This window comes from Pseudorasbora parva, chromosome 3 (assembly GCF_024679245.1).
Source record: "Pseudorasbora parva isolate DD20220531a chromosome 3, ASM2467924v1, whole genome shotgun sequence".
Classification (NCBI taxonomy): domain Eukaryota; kingdom Metazoa; phylum Chordata; class Actinopteri; order Cypriniformes; family Gobionidae; genus Pseudorasbora; species Pseudorasbora parva.
The window spans coordinates 15,751,299-15,767,693 of NC_090174.1; the positions used below are offsets into that span (position 1 = coordinate 15,751,299).

Genomic DNA, 16,395 nt, shown 5'->3' on the forward strand with positions numbered 1-16,395 from the left:
CAAAACACAAATTTATACCCATTTCAATTATTTATTTTTACCAGTGAAACCAATATAACATCTCAACATTCACAAATATACATTTCTGACATTCAAAAACCAAACAAAAACAAATCAGTGACCAATATAGCCACCTTTCTTTGCAAGGACACTCAAAAGCCTGCCATCCATGGATTCTGTCAGTGTTTTGATCTGTTCACCATCAACATTACGTGCAGCAGCAACCACAGCCTCCCAGACACTGTTCAGAGAGGTGTACTGTTTTCCCTCCTTGTAAATCGCACATTTGATGATGGACCACAGGTTCTCAATGGGGTTCAGATTTCAGATCAGGTGAACAAGGAGGCCATATCATTAGATTTTCTTCTTTTATACCCTTTCTTGCCAGCCACGCTGTGGAGTACTTGGAGTATGTGTGATGGAGCATTGTCCTGCATGAAAATCATGTTTTTCTTGAAGGATGCAGACTTCTTCCTGTACCACTGCTTGAAGAAGGTGTCTTTCAGAAACTGGCAGTAGGACTGGGAGTTGAGCTTGACTCCATCCTCAACCCGAAAAGGCCCCACAAGCTCATCTTTGATGATACCAGCCCAAACCAGTACTCCACCTCCACCTTGCTGGCGTCTGAGTCGGACTGGAGCTCTCTGCCCTTTACCAATCCAGCCACGGGCCCATCCATCTGGCCCATCAAGACTCACTCTCATTTCATCAGTCCATAAAACCTTAGAAAAATCAGTCTTGAGATATTTCTTGGCCCAGTCTTTACGTTTCAGCTTGTGTGTCTTGTTCAGTGGTGGTTGACTTTCTGCCTTTCTTACCTTGGCCATGTCTCTGAGTATTGCACACCTTGTGCTTTTGGGCACTCCAGTGATGTTGCAGCTCTGAAATATGGCCAAACTGGTGGCAAGTGGCATCTTGGCAGCTGCATGCTTGACTTTTCTCAGTTCACGGGCAGTTATTTTGCGCCTTGGTTTTTCCACACGCTTCTTATGACCCTGTTGACTATTTTGAATGAAACGCTTGATTGTTCGATGATTACGCTTCAGAAGCTTGGCTATTTTAAGACTGCTGCATCCCTCTGCAATATATCTCACTATTTTTGACTTTTCTGAGCCTGTCAAGTCCTTCTTTTGACCCATTTTGCCAAAGGAAAGGAAGTTGCCTAATAATTATGCACACCTGATATAGGGTGTTGATGTCATTAGACCAGACCCCTTCTCATTACAGAGATGCACATCACCTAATATGCTTAATTGGTAGTAGGCTTTCCAGCCTATACAGCTTGGAGTAAGACAACATGTATAACGAGGATGATGTGGTCAAAATACTAATTTGCCTAATAATTCTGCTCTCCCTGTAGATGGTCAGAGTCAATGGCAGGTGGTTCATAGATCCTCCAGGCATGGTGCAAAACCAGGTCCACAGAATGAAGTATGACAGGTGAACCAGGAAAAGCAGACACAGAATCCAGCAGGAATGGAGAAATGCCAGCAAACATAAGCAGGCAGCAGAACTAGGCCATGGGAGACAACCAAACGATTTGACAAACACAGGACAGAAACACATTAAATAGACCTGCAGAAGACACACCACCATACACAAAAGATGCTGCGTTCCAGATTGTTTTTATTATGCCCTTCACTTGCAAACGTCCCTCTATTCGGGTGTGCGTCATAGCTTACATTGCATGAGTGCCCACTACTGGCAGAACCTTTGCAATGGACTGAACTGGAACGTCCTAAGCCCTTGATCATTTGGAAGCCACTATGGAGATTTTTTTTTTTTATTTTTTCAAATGTGTGTTTGGGTTACTTTAAATGTTTTTTAAAAATTAAAATATTGTTTAAATTTGTTGTTAATAGTGGGGTAAATTAAACGGAATATGCGGTGACATCACATTGTATTGCATTGTGGTATATGAAGCTGCCTGAGTGTACATATGAAGTGGACTTGCTCCCTCGGTCAAAATCGAGGGTCTATCCATATTAACTTACCTCGTCCACTTCACGAAGTGGAACACACTTCAAAGTAGAATCAAAAGTGCATACATTTTGCAGCAATTATTATACTTTCTACTCCACTACATTTCTACAACATTTCGTTACATTTTCGTTCAATTTTTTGTTAATTTTTTTCTAAAAAAAATTGGGGCTCGAGATTAAGGCGTGTCCGGATAATTAGTGGATAATAATATAAAATGGATAATGAACTGACGGTTGGGCTGTTGAGGATCGCGCATCCTTTCAAGGAGAATGGAAACAAGTCAGCCCTGCTCACACAAAGAAACTCATGCTGCATCCCAATTCGCTTACTTATACTACGTCCTAAAAGTATGTACTCTTTTGTGAAGAAAAAGTACATACTTTTGAGTATGTAGAAAAAGAGTATGCAAGCTTTGGGGAACACTAATTCGTCATCTTTAACGGACGCTGTGGCTTAGTTACGTGCATCCCGTCACTGTGTAAACTGCCGTCAATCATCGTCACAGTTCAAATCCTCCACATACAGTTTTCATTTCTTACCTTATCGGAGAGAAATATAGCCGCATGTTGATCTGCCATTCGTGGGACTTTAATTCAGAGACTCTCCTCGTGTGTTTGCAGTTTAAATATAATGATGCTTTAAAAAATTAAAGGCCAAACGTGTCATTGCATAAGTTCACAATGCTGCTGCAGGTGAAATATAATTTGGACAACACTGAATAAATATCTTTTAGTCAGGTTAAATAGTGATAGATGGTCACTCAAAGCCCATTATCTAAACCTCTCTACTTAACCGTCGGACTCGCACATCCTTCATGTTTGTAGGTTTTTAACACTTTTTATCCGTGTTTGTAGTTCTAATTAAATCCTTGTCCAACTCGCAATGGGTTGTGGGTAATATCAGCCGTTAGAATGCGCATCGTTCCACACTTCGAATTCTGACCGGAAATAGTAAACCATCCGGGAATCTTTGGAATACTATTTTCAACATACTACGATTTGGGAAATACTAATTCTATTTTCGAATACTATTTAGTATGGGTAGTATGCGAATTGGGACGCAGGGTCAGTACCATACTGACCCTGCGTCAGTATGACAGTATTTAGAAATGTTGGTCCATATTAATAGGATAGCATCTTGCAGTTGATGGAGATTTGTGGGATGCACAAATTGTAGCCTCTTTTTCCTATTTGTAGTGGATATGAGTGGTACCCGGTGGGGTCTTCTGCTTTTGTAGTCAATCCGCCTCAAGGTTGTGAGTGTTGGGGCTTCACAAATGCTTTGCTGCATACCTCGGTTGTAACGAGTGGTTATTTCAGTCAAGGTTGCTCTTCTATCAGTTTGAATCAGTCGGCCCATTCTCCTCTGACTTCTAACATCAACAAGGCATTTTGGCCCACAGAACTGCCGCATTCTGGATGTTTTTCCCTTTTCACACCATTCTTTGTAAACCCTAGGAATGGTTGTGCGTGAAAATCCCAGTAACTGAGCAGATTATGAAATACTCAGACCAGCCCGTCTGGCACCAAAAACCATGCCACACTCAAAATTGCTTAAGTTCACCTTTCTTTCTCATTCTGACATTCAGATATGAGTTCAGGAGATTGTCTTGACCAGGACCACACCCCTAAATGCATTGAAGCAACTGCCATGTAATTGGTTGATTAATAATTAATTACATTAATGAGAAACTGAACAGGTGTTCCTAATAATCCTTTAGGTGAATAGAATATACACAGTGCCTTGCGAAAGTATTCGGCCCCCTTGAACTTTGCGACCTTTTGCCACATTTCAACATTTCAGGCTTCAAACATAATGATATGAAACTGTAGAATCAATAATCAACAACAAGTGGGACACAATCATGAAGTGGAACGAAATTTATTGGATATTTCAAACTTTTTTAACAAATCAAAAACTGAAAAATTTGGCATGCAAAATTATTCAGCCCCCTTAAGTTAATACTTTGTAGCGCCACCTTTTGCTGCGATTACAGCTGTAAGTCGCTTGGGGTATGTCTCTATCAGTTTTGCACATCGAGAGACTGAAATTTTTGCCCATTCCTCCTTGCAGAACAGCTTGAGCTCAGTGAGGTTGGATGGAGAGTGTTTGTGAACAGCGGTTTTCAGTTCTTTCCACAGATTCTCGATTGGATTCAGGTCTGGACTTTGAATTGGCCATTCTAACACCTGGATATGTTTATTTTTGAACCATTCCATTGTAGATTTTGCTTTATGTTTTGGATTATTGTCTTGTTGGAAGACAAATCTCCGTCCTAGTCTCAGGTCTTTTACAGACTCCATCATCCCTGTCCCTGCTGAAGAAAAGCAGGCCCAAACCATGATGCTGCCACCACCATGTTTGACAGTGGGGATGGTGTGTTCAGGGTGATGAGCTGTGTTGCTTTTACGCCAAACATAACATTTTGCATTGTTGCCAAAAAGTTCAATTTTGGTTTCATCTGACCAGAGCACCTTCTTCCACATGTTTGGTGTGTTTGCCAGGTGGCTTATGGCAAACTTTAAATGACACTTTTTATGGATATCTTTAAGAAATGGCTTTCTTCTTGCCAATCTTCCATAAAGGCCAGATCAGATTTTAAACGGACCTCTGAGACTATCACAGTGCAGGTGCATTTATACGGAGACTTGGTTACACACAGGTGGATTCTATTTATTATCATTAGTCATTTAGGTCAACATTGGATCATTCAGAGATCCTCACTGAGCTTCTGGAGAGAGTTTGCTGCACTGAAAGTAAAGGGGTCAAATAATGCACGCCAAATTTTTCAGTTTTTGATTTTTTCAAAAAGTTTGAAATATCCAATAAATTTTGTTCCACTTCATGATTGTGTCCCACTTGTTGTTGATTCTTCACAAAAAAATACAGTTTCATATCATTATGTTTGAAGCCTGAAAAGTGGCAAAAGGTCGCAAAGTTCAAGCGGGCCAAATACTTTTGCAAGGCACTGTATATATATATATATATATATATATATATATATATATATATATATATATATACTTTTCATAGGTATTACTTTTAGAATAGGTTGGAAATAAGCTGTGGATCATATCATATTTAAAGTTTAAAGATGACCTGGATGAGATTAAATACAATGATGAGGAAAAACTGGAGTATTTATCTATTTAGCTCGGTTAATGAAGCTCTGAGGAAAAGTGAGATATTCAAGTGTGCAATTTTCTCTTTTTCTCTTGTGATAATAAGCTGCAAAGCTAGTTGGGAAGGTGTGTTGAGTGGACAAGCATCAATATTCATATTTGTTTAGAACTGTGAAGACTATATTTACAAGAAACTTTTCTAATAATGAAAACATGAGAACCTGCTTTTAATTCAGTTTATTGAACAAAATATCATACAATGTCTTGGATATACATATATACAAATATTACATTGGTAAAACATCACTCTATCCTCAGCCTTGACAACCACTAATCAATGCGCTTAACGCTTAAGAAAATGTCAAATACACATAACTGGTTTCCAAAATTCTGAATATAGAAAGCACAAAAAATAAGAATTTCACCTGGAAAGACATACTTATCTCTCAGCACAAGAAACTTCATTGTTAAAAAACACAACTATACAATGTTTGCAGTTTTTAAGCAGGTATGAAATATACCTGAATTGACCTCCCTCAAAAGGTATTATAATGTGTTGTTCTATGTAAGAGCAAGACACAGAACAAATATAAGCAGTGGCTCTGATCCTGATGACTTTCCGTCATCAACAGTGCTCTCAGATAACATAGACTTCTGTCTTCTCTCCCAGAAGCCAATACGTTCTCATTTTGCCTTTACCCTGAAAGAGAGGAACAACACCGATCAATAGGATGCATCAATGAGCACTCAGACAGCTAGAGGAACTAAACAACAATAGGCAATATGCTCTTTCTTAAAGGATTAATTCACTTCAAAATGAAAATGTCTTTATAATTTGCTCACCCCATGCCATCCAAGATGTTCATGTATTTCTCTCTTCAGTGTAAAAGAAATTAAGTTTTTTGAGGAAAGCATTTCAGGATTTTTCTCCACATAATGTACTTCGATGGCAACTAAAATGTTAAAGGTCCAAATCAATGTAGTTTCAAAGGGCTTTGAAGGGCTTCAAAGGCTCTGCATAATCCCAGATGAGAAATAGGGTCTTATATAGTGAAAACATTGGTCATTTATAAGTAAAAATTTACATTTATATACATTTTAACCTAAATTGCTCATCTTGCCAATGCTACGGATTGCGCAATCATGTCAGAAAAGTCCCCATAGACGTAGGCAGAAGTACCGCCCACGTGTTTACACCGTGCAAGTGAAATGTTGGACAATTTTGAAGTTGGAGCTGAAGTTATTTTTTGTTAAGGGCATTTGTATTAGTCTTCGCACTTTCACTTGGGGTGTTACTTCTGCCTACATCTAGTGTGACATCGCAGAGCAGCACATGATGAGCAATTTAGGTTAAAAAGTACATAAATGTACATTTTTACTTGAAAATAACCAATGGTTTTGTTAGATAAGACCCTATCTATCAGCTGGGATTGTGCAGAGCCTCTGAAGCCCTTTTAAACTGCATTGATTTGGACCTTCAACATTTTGGTTGCCATTGAAGTACATTATGTGAAGAAAAATCCTGGAATGTTTTCCTCAAAAACTGAAGAAAGAAAGGCATGAATGTCTTGGATGAGATGGGGGTGAGAAAATTATCAGGATATTTTAATTTTAAAGTGAACTAATCCTTTAATGAAAAGACAGAGACATAGGCTGCATTTATATTACATGGTTCAAGTGACCCAATTCCGATTTTTCCTCCCTTGTGGTACAGATCAGATTTGACCCACAAACAGGAAAGTGTGAGCAGGAAAAAAGCACATAGATCCCGATATTTCAGGTCTCACTCATTAGTCTAGAAATCCAGACGCACCCTAGCGGCAGCAAATCTAATCTGCTGCGAGCATCGTCTAGCCACTCTCAATACACATCTGAGCTAAAAAAAACTAACTCTGGTCAGGCCAATCACATTGGCCCTCATTTATCAATCTTGCGTAGAAACTGGTGTATATTTTGGCGTAAGATTATGCTTACACTCCTCTCACCGCCTGATTTATGAAGCTGTGCGCACCTCTGCAATTCAGGTGTACGCAATACCTGCCCTTGATAAATGCCGCGGCTGAAAACGATCGTCATTAGAATAACACGCCCCTATATATTCAAGTCTCCGCCTCCTCCACGCCCTCATTTTACGCCATGGACACACGGAAGACGGCAAAGAAGCGAAACTTCTCCGACGTGGAGATCGGGCGCGCCTCAATCATCTCACTAGTCCACTAGTCAGGGCACTGATTAGGACAGAAGTCAATGGGCTGACTCCCTGAGCAGTGCCCTGACTAGCCTACTGAACTAGTGATATGATTGAGACGCGACCATCAAACCGATCACCAGGGAAGTGGAAAAAAAACCCGAAATTGTTTTATTTGAGAGTTTAAAGAGTGGGATTAAAGGCACCCACAAAAACAAAATGTGGACCTAAATTAAGAGTATTGTTAGTAGTGTGGAGGTTGAGAAGCGCACTCCGGCAGTTTAAATAGCTGTTTGGATGAGAAATTATTACAATGCATTATTTTACAGGACATGTTTTGAAGCAATTAGCATTTAATTTCGTATCACATGTATTGGGGTGTACGATAGGGATGATGATGTAATGTGGAGCACCATTCATTCACATTAATAATTGCATGACAATTTGTAAGATTCTTATTATTATTATGGTTTTTATTATTAATGAAGCTTATTGTTATTTAGAAGAAGAAGGTCGTTATTATTTAATTTATTATTATTATTATTTAAAAGAAGAAGAATGTCATTTTTATTATTTTGTCAGTCTGAATTATTTTCAGTCCCAGTCTGTCCGCAGCTGCCGGGCCTTAAACGTCATAAAGTGCACAGGCTCGCGACTGGAGGAATACATGCCTACAAATCAAATGCTTGGTATCACACAAATTAAACATTGAAGTCCATGTTGCACAAAAATAAACACTGAAGTTTATAATTACTATGTTGTTGTTGTTGTTGTTGTTGTTTTACAGTGGATCATAATACAGCATATTTTTGTCAGTGCGTTTCGTGGTGTTAGGAATTGTTTTTCTGCGCATTTTCACACTAACTCAAATGTGCGTACACCACCTCCTGAGCTGGCGTAGGATTTGAGCGTGCCGTACGCCAACGTCCATATCGATAAATCTCAAAGTCAAAGTTGGGTGTACGCAAGGTGTACGCTGGAAATTTGGTGTACGCACTTTTGATAAATGAGGGCCATTGTGTATAGAGTCGGTGGGTGGGGCTTAACATAATGATGGCCGAGTTGCGCTTGCATGCTACTAGTAAACACAGAAGCTGGAGAACGGCATTCTAATCAGCTTTGACCGTGACTCTGGAAGACGGAGTTAAGCTTTTCTCTGAGAAAAGAACAAAGAACAGCACTGAAGTCGTTCTTAAAAAGGGAAGATGTGTTCAGAGTTTTGCTGACCGGATACAGTGAATGTTTAATCTATCAATAAGCTCCGCTTCACGTTGCTCTGGTTGGTTGTAGTGCTATCCAATCGCGTGCATACTCATATGTGGAAATAAATCTGATACGACTCGGATACATGCATCTGCGTCTGCCATGTAAGCGGACAGATTGTATTATCCCTTGTCAGTCAATGCTTGTAGTATGCAATTAAAAAAGTGATCTGTAGTGTAGATCTGTAGTGTAAATGCGGCCATAGACTAAGCACTGAAATAAAGAATGCTGCACAGTAGGTGGAAGCTGGTCCTCTCTTGTGATCCAACCGTTATAAGACTCAGATCGGCATGAAAAGCCAACACAGAGAGCATTGCTAAAAGTTCAGATTTCACAGGACTTAAGTAGCATTGAATGTAGCAGATATTTTGTCATTTGAAAATCTGCAAGTAATGGAAACAGATTATTTATCATTATGATGTTGAACATATTGCCTATTAAAATTATTCCTATTGGAAGCATATTTTGGAACTAATCCTCAAGGATTCAAACAGAACCGATCAAAAGTCTACTAAGATTTGAAAAAAAAATCTGGATGAAGTAACATCCTGCAGAATTTAAAGGGGTCATATGATGATATTTTAAAAGTTCATTATTTGGAGTATTGGGTGTAATAGAATAGGTTAACATGCCTTAATGTTCAAAACACATTATTTTTCAAATACTGTACATTATTGTTGCTCCTCTATTGCCAGTGTGTCTTAAAAACACTGATTTCTACAAAGGCCCTCCTTCTGAAAAAATCAGAGTGCTCTGATTGGCCAGCTGACCCAGCGTGTTGTGATTGGCCAAAATTTAGGAAAATGTCCTCTGTAAAATGCACTGTGCACAAGCAAACTCTTGAGGTTGTACAGCTCAGAAACAGCTTAATAAATAAATCGTAACCTCTGATTGACCTCTGATTTGCTTTCGCATCCAAACATAGCCTCTCTACGACAATTTTTGAACCTACAACATTTCGATTCACCGAAACCTCGCCTTCTTTCTTTGCGTATGCCTTTGGGCGGGCTAATATTTCACACCATGGCGTGGATGCTTGAGGAAGTATTATCTGAACTTTGATCAAGGCATTTTAGGCAAGTCTGGATCAGTCAGAATAAATCACTTTGTAACTTTTCAGATCGTATACATGCACAAATAGATACATTACACAATAAACGAAAAAGAAAACATTAAAACTCATCATGTGACTAGCCTAGAAATCTAGACGCACCCTATCGGCAGCAAATCTAATCTGCCTCGAGTGTCGTCTAGCAACTCTCAATACACTTCTGAGCTGTAAAAGCCAAACTCTGGTCGGGCCAATCACATTGTGTATAGAGTCGGTGGGCGGGGCTTAACATAATGACGGCCGAGTTGAGCTTGCGTGCTACTAGTAAACATAGAAGCTGGCGAACGGTGGTCTTTCGAATCAGCTTTGACCGCGACTCTGGAAGAGTCTAGCGCTATCCAATTGCGTGCACGCCGTGCAGAGGGATTTTGAAAGACAACCGTTTATACCGCCCTTCGGATTGGGCCCTGTCAATAGTGAGTTTCCAGACCAAACATCTTGATGTGGGTCTGGCTTGTCAGGCTAGCAGTATAGGGGATGGGCTTTAGATTCTAGAGAGCATTTTGATTGGACAGAAGATTTGACGAGAAGGTGAAATCTGCGATGATGTCATCAAAACCTGTAATTTCTTAACAGAATCTTAACGGAAGTGAGAGACTGTAGAGACTGTAAGTTGTAAATGCTTATATCTCCTAAAAGGCAAATTTTGTCATTGTTGTTGAACACACCAGCTTATTCATAACTTTAAGGCTAACATACTTATACTAAAAGCTAAAAAAACTTCAATTTTGACTTCAGTGGACCTTTAAACTAAGCACAAATAGCTGTAGATGCTTAAGTGAAAATAGTGATATTTATATAAAAGTAGCAATTATTTGCAATATAAGTAGTAATTACGTTTTATACTTTATTTTGACAGATACATACTATTTGCACCTCAGTGTTGTTGTACATTAACAGGATATAATAATAACAGAGTGTAAATTATTATATTCATTTAAATTATTAAATGGATGCTGTCTTTGATGGGACAATAAAAGCCATCCCTACACCTACCCCTAACCCTACCCAATAAATGCTTTTATTATTAAACATTTCGTTAGGCACTTTATTAGAAAATTTTCTAAATTTTTATTGAAAGTAAATGCCTTTCCGATGTGATTTGTGATGAGAAAAGAGAGAAGAGCGAGCTCTGCAAAGGGTAGATTTGCGTCAAAACAATGATCCATTAGCCATATGCTTTACTGATTGCGCCACTGAAGATGGTGAATTGAGAGCTGTATTTTATATGTTGCCAAATAAACACAGCCAGGCATTGTTAGTTGAAGCTAGTGCAAATAGCACATGCCAACAAGGCACACTATGTGCACTTGCTGTGAATAGACATTTTTAATTTAGTGTTATGTTGAAATCTATAAGAAAATGGGATCAATTTAGAAAATCTGCACACATTCCTTAAAATTACTCACACAAAATAGCTCACCTGAGCAGAAAAAAAAAGTATGCTGCCCGGCCAACATCATAGCATTTATTTTCATCAAGACGTGCATTAATGTTTGGTCAAGATCATGTATTGACAATGCAAGAGTCAAGCACTGTCAAGTCTCCGCCAACACATCCCAAGGACTTTAAATTAATTTAGGACTAAGAGGTACCAATTCATGTGTGAAAATTATTCTTCATGCTCCCTCCCAACCATTCTTTCCCAATTTGAGCCGTATAAATCTTGACATAGTTATCCTGGAATATGGCCATGATGTGTCTTCCTACATGGTTGTTTAAGAAATGAAAAGCTAACACACTCCATCAATTAGAAATGTTGCCAGTTGATCAAATCACTGACTCTTAAGCATTTGCCCATTTAAATCCAAACAGCGACTGTTTTTTTTTTTTTTTTGGCCAGGCAGTGTATATAAAAACTATTTATCTCATTATATATGTGTGTGTGTGTGTGTGTGTGTGTGTGTGTGTGTGTGTGTGTGTGTGTGTGTGTGTGTGTGTGTGTGTGTGTGTGTGTGTGTGTGTGTGTGTGTGTGTGTGTGTGTGTGTGTGTGTGTGTGTGTGTGTGTGTGTGTGTGTGTGAACAACTTTAGAAAATTAGCACAACTGGAGCTCCATACCTTCATCTCCACATCTCCTCGCAGCTGGAGTTCAAAGTAGCCAAACTCGTCCAGAACCTCTTTGGTGGCTGAGGACAAATGTATCCTCAGAGCTGGGGAGGAAATTATAATCATAAATCAAGAGTTAATCGAAAGATGAAAATGATTATCACTTACAAAACTTGTTTATTTTCTGTGTAACACACTATCAAATATTTTGAAGAATGTAAAATCTGCACTTTTCCATGCAGCATACAGTGACTAGGTACTGTCGAGCTCCAAAAAGGTAATAAAAAATACATATTTTTAACTATATATGTAAAAAATACATATATAGTTAAAATATCATATTTGCACATACTTTCAGAGGACTGAATGGATTAATAATAATAATACTAATACTAATTTAATAATACATTTTATTAATAAAGCATTTTACATTTTAAGGAAAATCTTATTTTATAAAATGAAGGATTACTTGTACAGTATGATATATTGTTTTTCTTTACAGCCCCATGTCACTGTATGTTTTGATTTTACAGAACATATTTCCATATTCCATTAGAAAGAAAGTCATACGAGTCGTAGGAGCAAACAAAGGCAGAATTTTTATTTCTGAGTAAACTATCCCTTTAAGAGTCACAACCAATCAGTGTAAGTGTGCAGCTGTGAGTGACAAATGACACCGTGCTCGATAAAAGATGATTTATCACACTACAGAATGACGACAGACACTCTACACAAATGGAGCCCAAGTAATGGGCAATCTGTCCTGTCTATAAGAGAAACCTGTAACTGGCTCCAGAAGGTTTGGCCTTTAAGTGTGTGCATTAAGCTCCAACAGCTGTAAACGTATTATTACATGTTATAAATCAAACCGGATACACGTTGTGTGTCCTTGTCACTAATTATTAATTATTAATGAAGCCCACTTCAGGAAGTGGACTGCGAGTCGATACATGTGGTAAGTCTCATGAACAACAGCTGTTACTTGTAAATGGGTGAAACGCATATTAAAGTTTTATACAACACTACTGAGCAGCTCTGTTCCAAATGCTAGTGAGCTATCTACTGTCTGCAAAGGCAGCTACCTTCTAAGACATCCTATAACCATCACAGAAGAGACTGATTTATAACATTCTATAATAGGCAGCAACATTCATCAATGATGCAGCATGCAAATGGAAAACGTGAGAATTTAAATTATTTTGGGTGATTCCAACAGAGTTTGTTGTTAGCATGTTTCTAAGCTAACAATAGCCGCGTTTCCATTACCCTTCAAATTGCGCAAATTGAAATTGCGATTTGAAAATACGCCCAATGGAAATGCGGCAATTTCGCAAAAACTCCCATTTATCGCAAAAAAGTTTTTACGCTCTCATGAGGTGGTTTTTCAGGCAATTTGAAAAAGGACATTTTCGCAAAACTGCAATGGAATCGTTTTTTTCACATTTACAGGTCACCTGTTGCGGTGACGCATTGCTGCAACATAGGGCCTATATATTATATTTTCCACTCAATTGTGTCGTAATAACAAGATCATGTAGTTAAAAGGACATATATTTTCTCCTAATAAGGACTGCAGGCTATATATATACTGTAATTAAGACATATATTCAAGAAATGTATTAAAACAGGAAGAGCCAGCTTGTATTTTCTTACTCAAAGGCCGAGGAAACGGGCCAGTTACGCACGTTAATCCATTCCAGACGATCTTAGTTTGCTTCTTATTTAAACAGGCAATTAATTTATGAAACATTGATCAAAATAAAAATACAATTTATACAAAACTAAATATTTTTTTTAAGAAAGACTTTCTAGAAAATAAAACTCGAAGTGATCAAAATCATGTGACTCCCCAGGTCTCAAACATATTGCGATTCTTACTCATGCTGCTCACAATTCATAATCAACATATAAATTAAAATAATAATATTACAGGCTAATGTTTAGGCCCAAACGTAGCCTATTTAGTTTCGTAGTTAGGCTATGTTTTCTTTAACCCACGGCCGATTAAAGCGCCGACGTTCTCATTTTTTCCTTCTTCCTTTAAGAGAGATTAAACAATTCACAATACTCTGTCATTTTTAGCTATACAGATGAGTTCAAGGCATAATTATAAACTATAAACTGTCTATTTTTATTTGTGAACTCAGGGAACTAATTATTTTGCATGCACTCACTCCAAACGCTGTCTTCATTTCAAAAAAATTATTTCGTTTATTAAATGCCTTTTTTTCTTTTCCAAAGCATTTCTAAATTCAGTTCATATGCCCATCAAACGAAAGATCTAGCCAAAATAACGAAAGTGGTAAAAAAAAAAAAAACTTTTGAGTTAACATGCAAATTCAAACATTTCGCTCTACTCTATATGCGTCAACCTGCCGCGCGTAAAAGTCGATCATTCTTTACAGATGACGGTTCGGTTTGTTTGGAGAGAAGACGAGACGGAGTTCTTTATTAAACTCATAAAAGACAATAGGATTACAGAAATGAAACACAGAAAACACAGAAATGCTACATTATCATGAAGACCTTGAAGCAGATCTGACACGCACACACAAACACACAACTTATATCCGTGCCCCTTAAGTATAATAGGCTTTGCCATTAATGCTTGGATAACACAAACGTCTCCTTCCAATAAAAATAATGGCTAGTGTGGTGGATGGGATATACAAACCTACCAAGTGCTATCATTTTGGAATGACCTATCGCGAGAGGAAAGTAGGCCTAATATGTTTTAGTCGCATAACTGCAGCTATGGAAACGCTGTCATTTCGCAGTTTTTTATCGACATTTAAGAAATATTGCAAAAGTTTTTCGCAAATCTGTAATGGAAACGCAGCTAATGTGTCACTAATAAGTACAACAATATACAACTCAAAAATAATGGATTTTTTTCTTTACCTTTAAGTATTGACTAAAATACACTGCTACACAAGAAATGTTTTGAGATTATGGTTAGGTTATTAAACTATATTAAAATAGAAAAAAAAAGTGTGTATTTATAACAATATTACCATTTTTAATTACAAATTTTTCCACCGTCGGGCCAATCCGCACTTGTTGCTTGACCGTTCCATTCCATGCCAAAATGAGTTTGCAGATGGTATGAGATGTAAAAAGTGATTATGATATAGAGGTATGGAGGTATAAAGATATTTGTTTTAATTTCATTATTAACTTATACTGGCGTCAAGCTTAAAACTTTTTGACCCGAAGCTGGGAAAGTGTCTTTAGTCTCATGTTGCATTGTCATAGTGTTGTAAAAAAAAACTGCATTTTGAACAAAGATCAAAATGTCTTTTTGTCACCAACCTTCCCCTGTAGACTCCATGCGTGACGCTGTATTAACAGTATCTCCAAATAAACAGTATCGGGGCATCTTAAGACCCACTACACCAGCACAGACAGGCCCTGCTCAACACATAAACGCACACACGCACACACACACACACACACACACACACACACACACACACATACACACACATGCAGTCAAGAGGGAGATTATAATTCACTATAGGAATCCAGTAACTACTTATACACAGTCCTAATGCTTGAAACCATAAAATTAAACAAAGGCAACAGACTGCAATCAGATCACATGTACATCAATTCTGTACATCTCAGTTGTTTAAAGGTCCTGTTCTTCGCGATTCCATCTTTCAAACTTTAGTTAGTGTAAAATGTTGCTGTTGGAGCATAAATAATACCTGTAAAATTATAAAGCTCAAAGTTCAATGCCAAGCGAGATATTTTATTTAACAGAAGTTCCCTTTCAAAGCCTACAGCGAACGGCCAGTTTGGACTACACCCCTGCACTTCCTTGCTTGAATGACGTCAAAAGAACCGTTTGTTGACTAACCCTCCGGCCTCCGGCCTCCGGCCTCCGCCCACAAGTACACGCAAAATAGGGGGCGTGGTCTTGTTGCTCTCTCATGTGGAGAAGAGCGCGCATTTAGCGCTTGCATCTCCCCGTTATGGTAAGAGGCGGGAACTTTCCGGGCAAAGTGCGCTAAGCTGCTGTCCAATCATAACACGGGAAGCGCTGGCCCAATCAGAACTCGTTACGTGTTTCTGAAGGAGGGACTTCATAGAACAAGGAAATCATCAGGCCGTTTTTAGGAGAGAGAAAACAGCGCTGTACAGATAAGTAAATTGTGTGAAAAATACTGTGTTTTTTTACATGCGAAACATGAACTCATGTTATATAGCACACTGTAAACATAATCAAAGTTTCAAAAACACGCGAAGAACGGGACCTTTAAGGGGACATTCCATAGCCTTAATGGTTTTTATACTTTACAAATTGTATATTCTATCCTCCTACACTAAACCTACCCATCACAGAAAATGTCCTGCATTTTCACATTTTTAATAAAAAAAAAATCCAAAATCCTTTACAATGTTTATTTGGCATTTAGCATGTCCTTATAATGTTGGGGGCGTGGACTGACACCTGAATACACACCGCAAGGAGTTTGCGTCCTCATAATGTAGGTTAAACAAGTGCACACGCACGTTGGGTTTTTATGTTTTATGGGGACATTCCATAGACAAAATGATTTTTATATTGTACAAACTGTATGTGCTGTCCCCTAAACCTAGCCATCACAGAAAACATTCTGCATTTTGGATATTGCCATCTTTGTAACGTATATGGTTAACTTGAACCCACACACT

At 38.2% G+C, this 16,395-nt stretch overlaps 1 protein-coding gene across 1 annotated transcript in view; it reads right to left on the minus strand.

Annotated features, from left to right (window-relative positions):
• Nucleotides 1–5,327: 5,327 nt before the first annotated feature.
• npr2 (natriuretic peptide receptor 2) overlaps nucleotides 5,328–16,395 on the minus strand; it is a 72,949-nt gene continuing 61,881 nt past the window's right edge. The window contains 4 exon segments of the mRNA XM_067437918.1: nucleotides 5,328–5,756; nucleotides 5,758–5,805; nucleotides 11,728–11,819; nucleotides 15,028–15,126. Of these exon segments, the coding sequence (XP_067294019.1) occupies nucleotides 5,667–5,756; nucleotides 5,758–5,805; nucleotides 11,728–11,819; nucleotides 15,028–15,126 (329 nt within the window). The 3' untranslated portion in view covers nucleotides 5,328–5,666.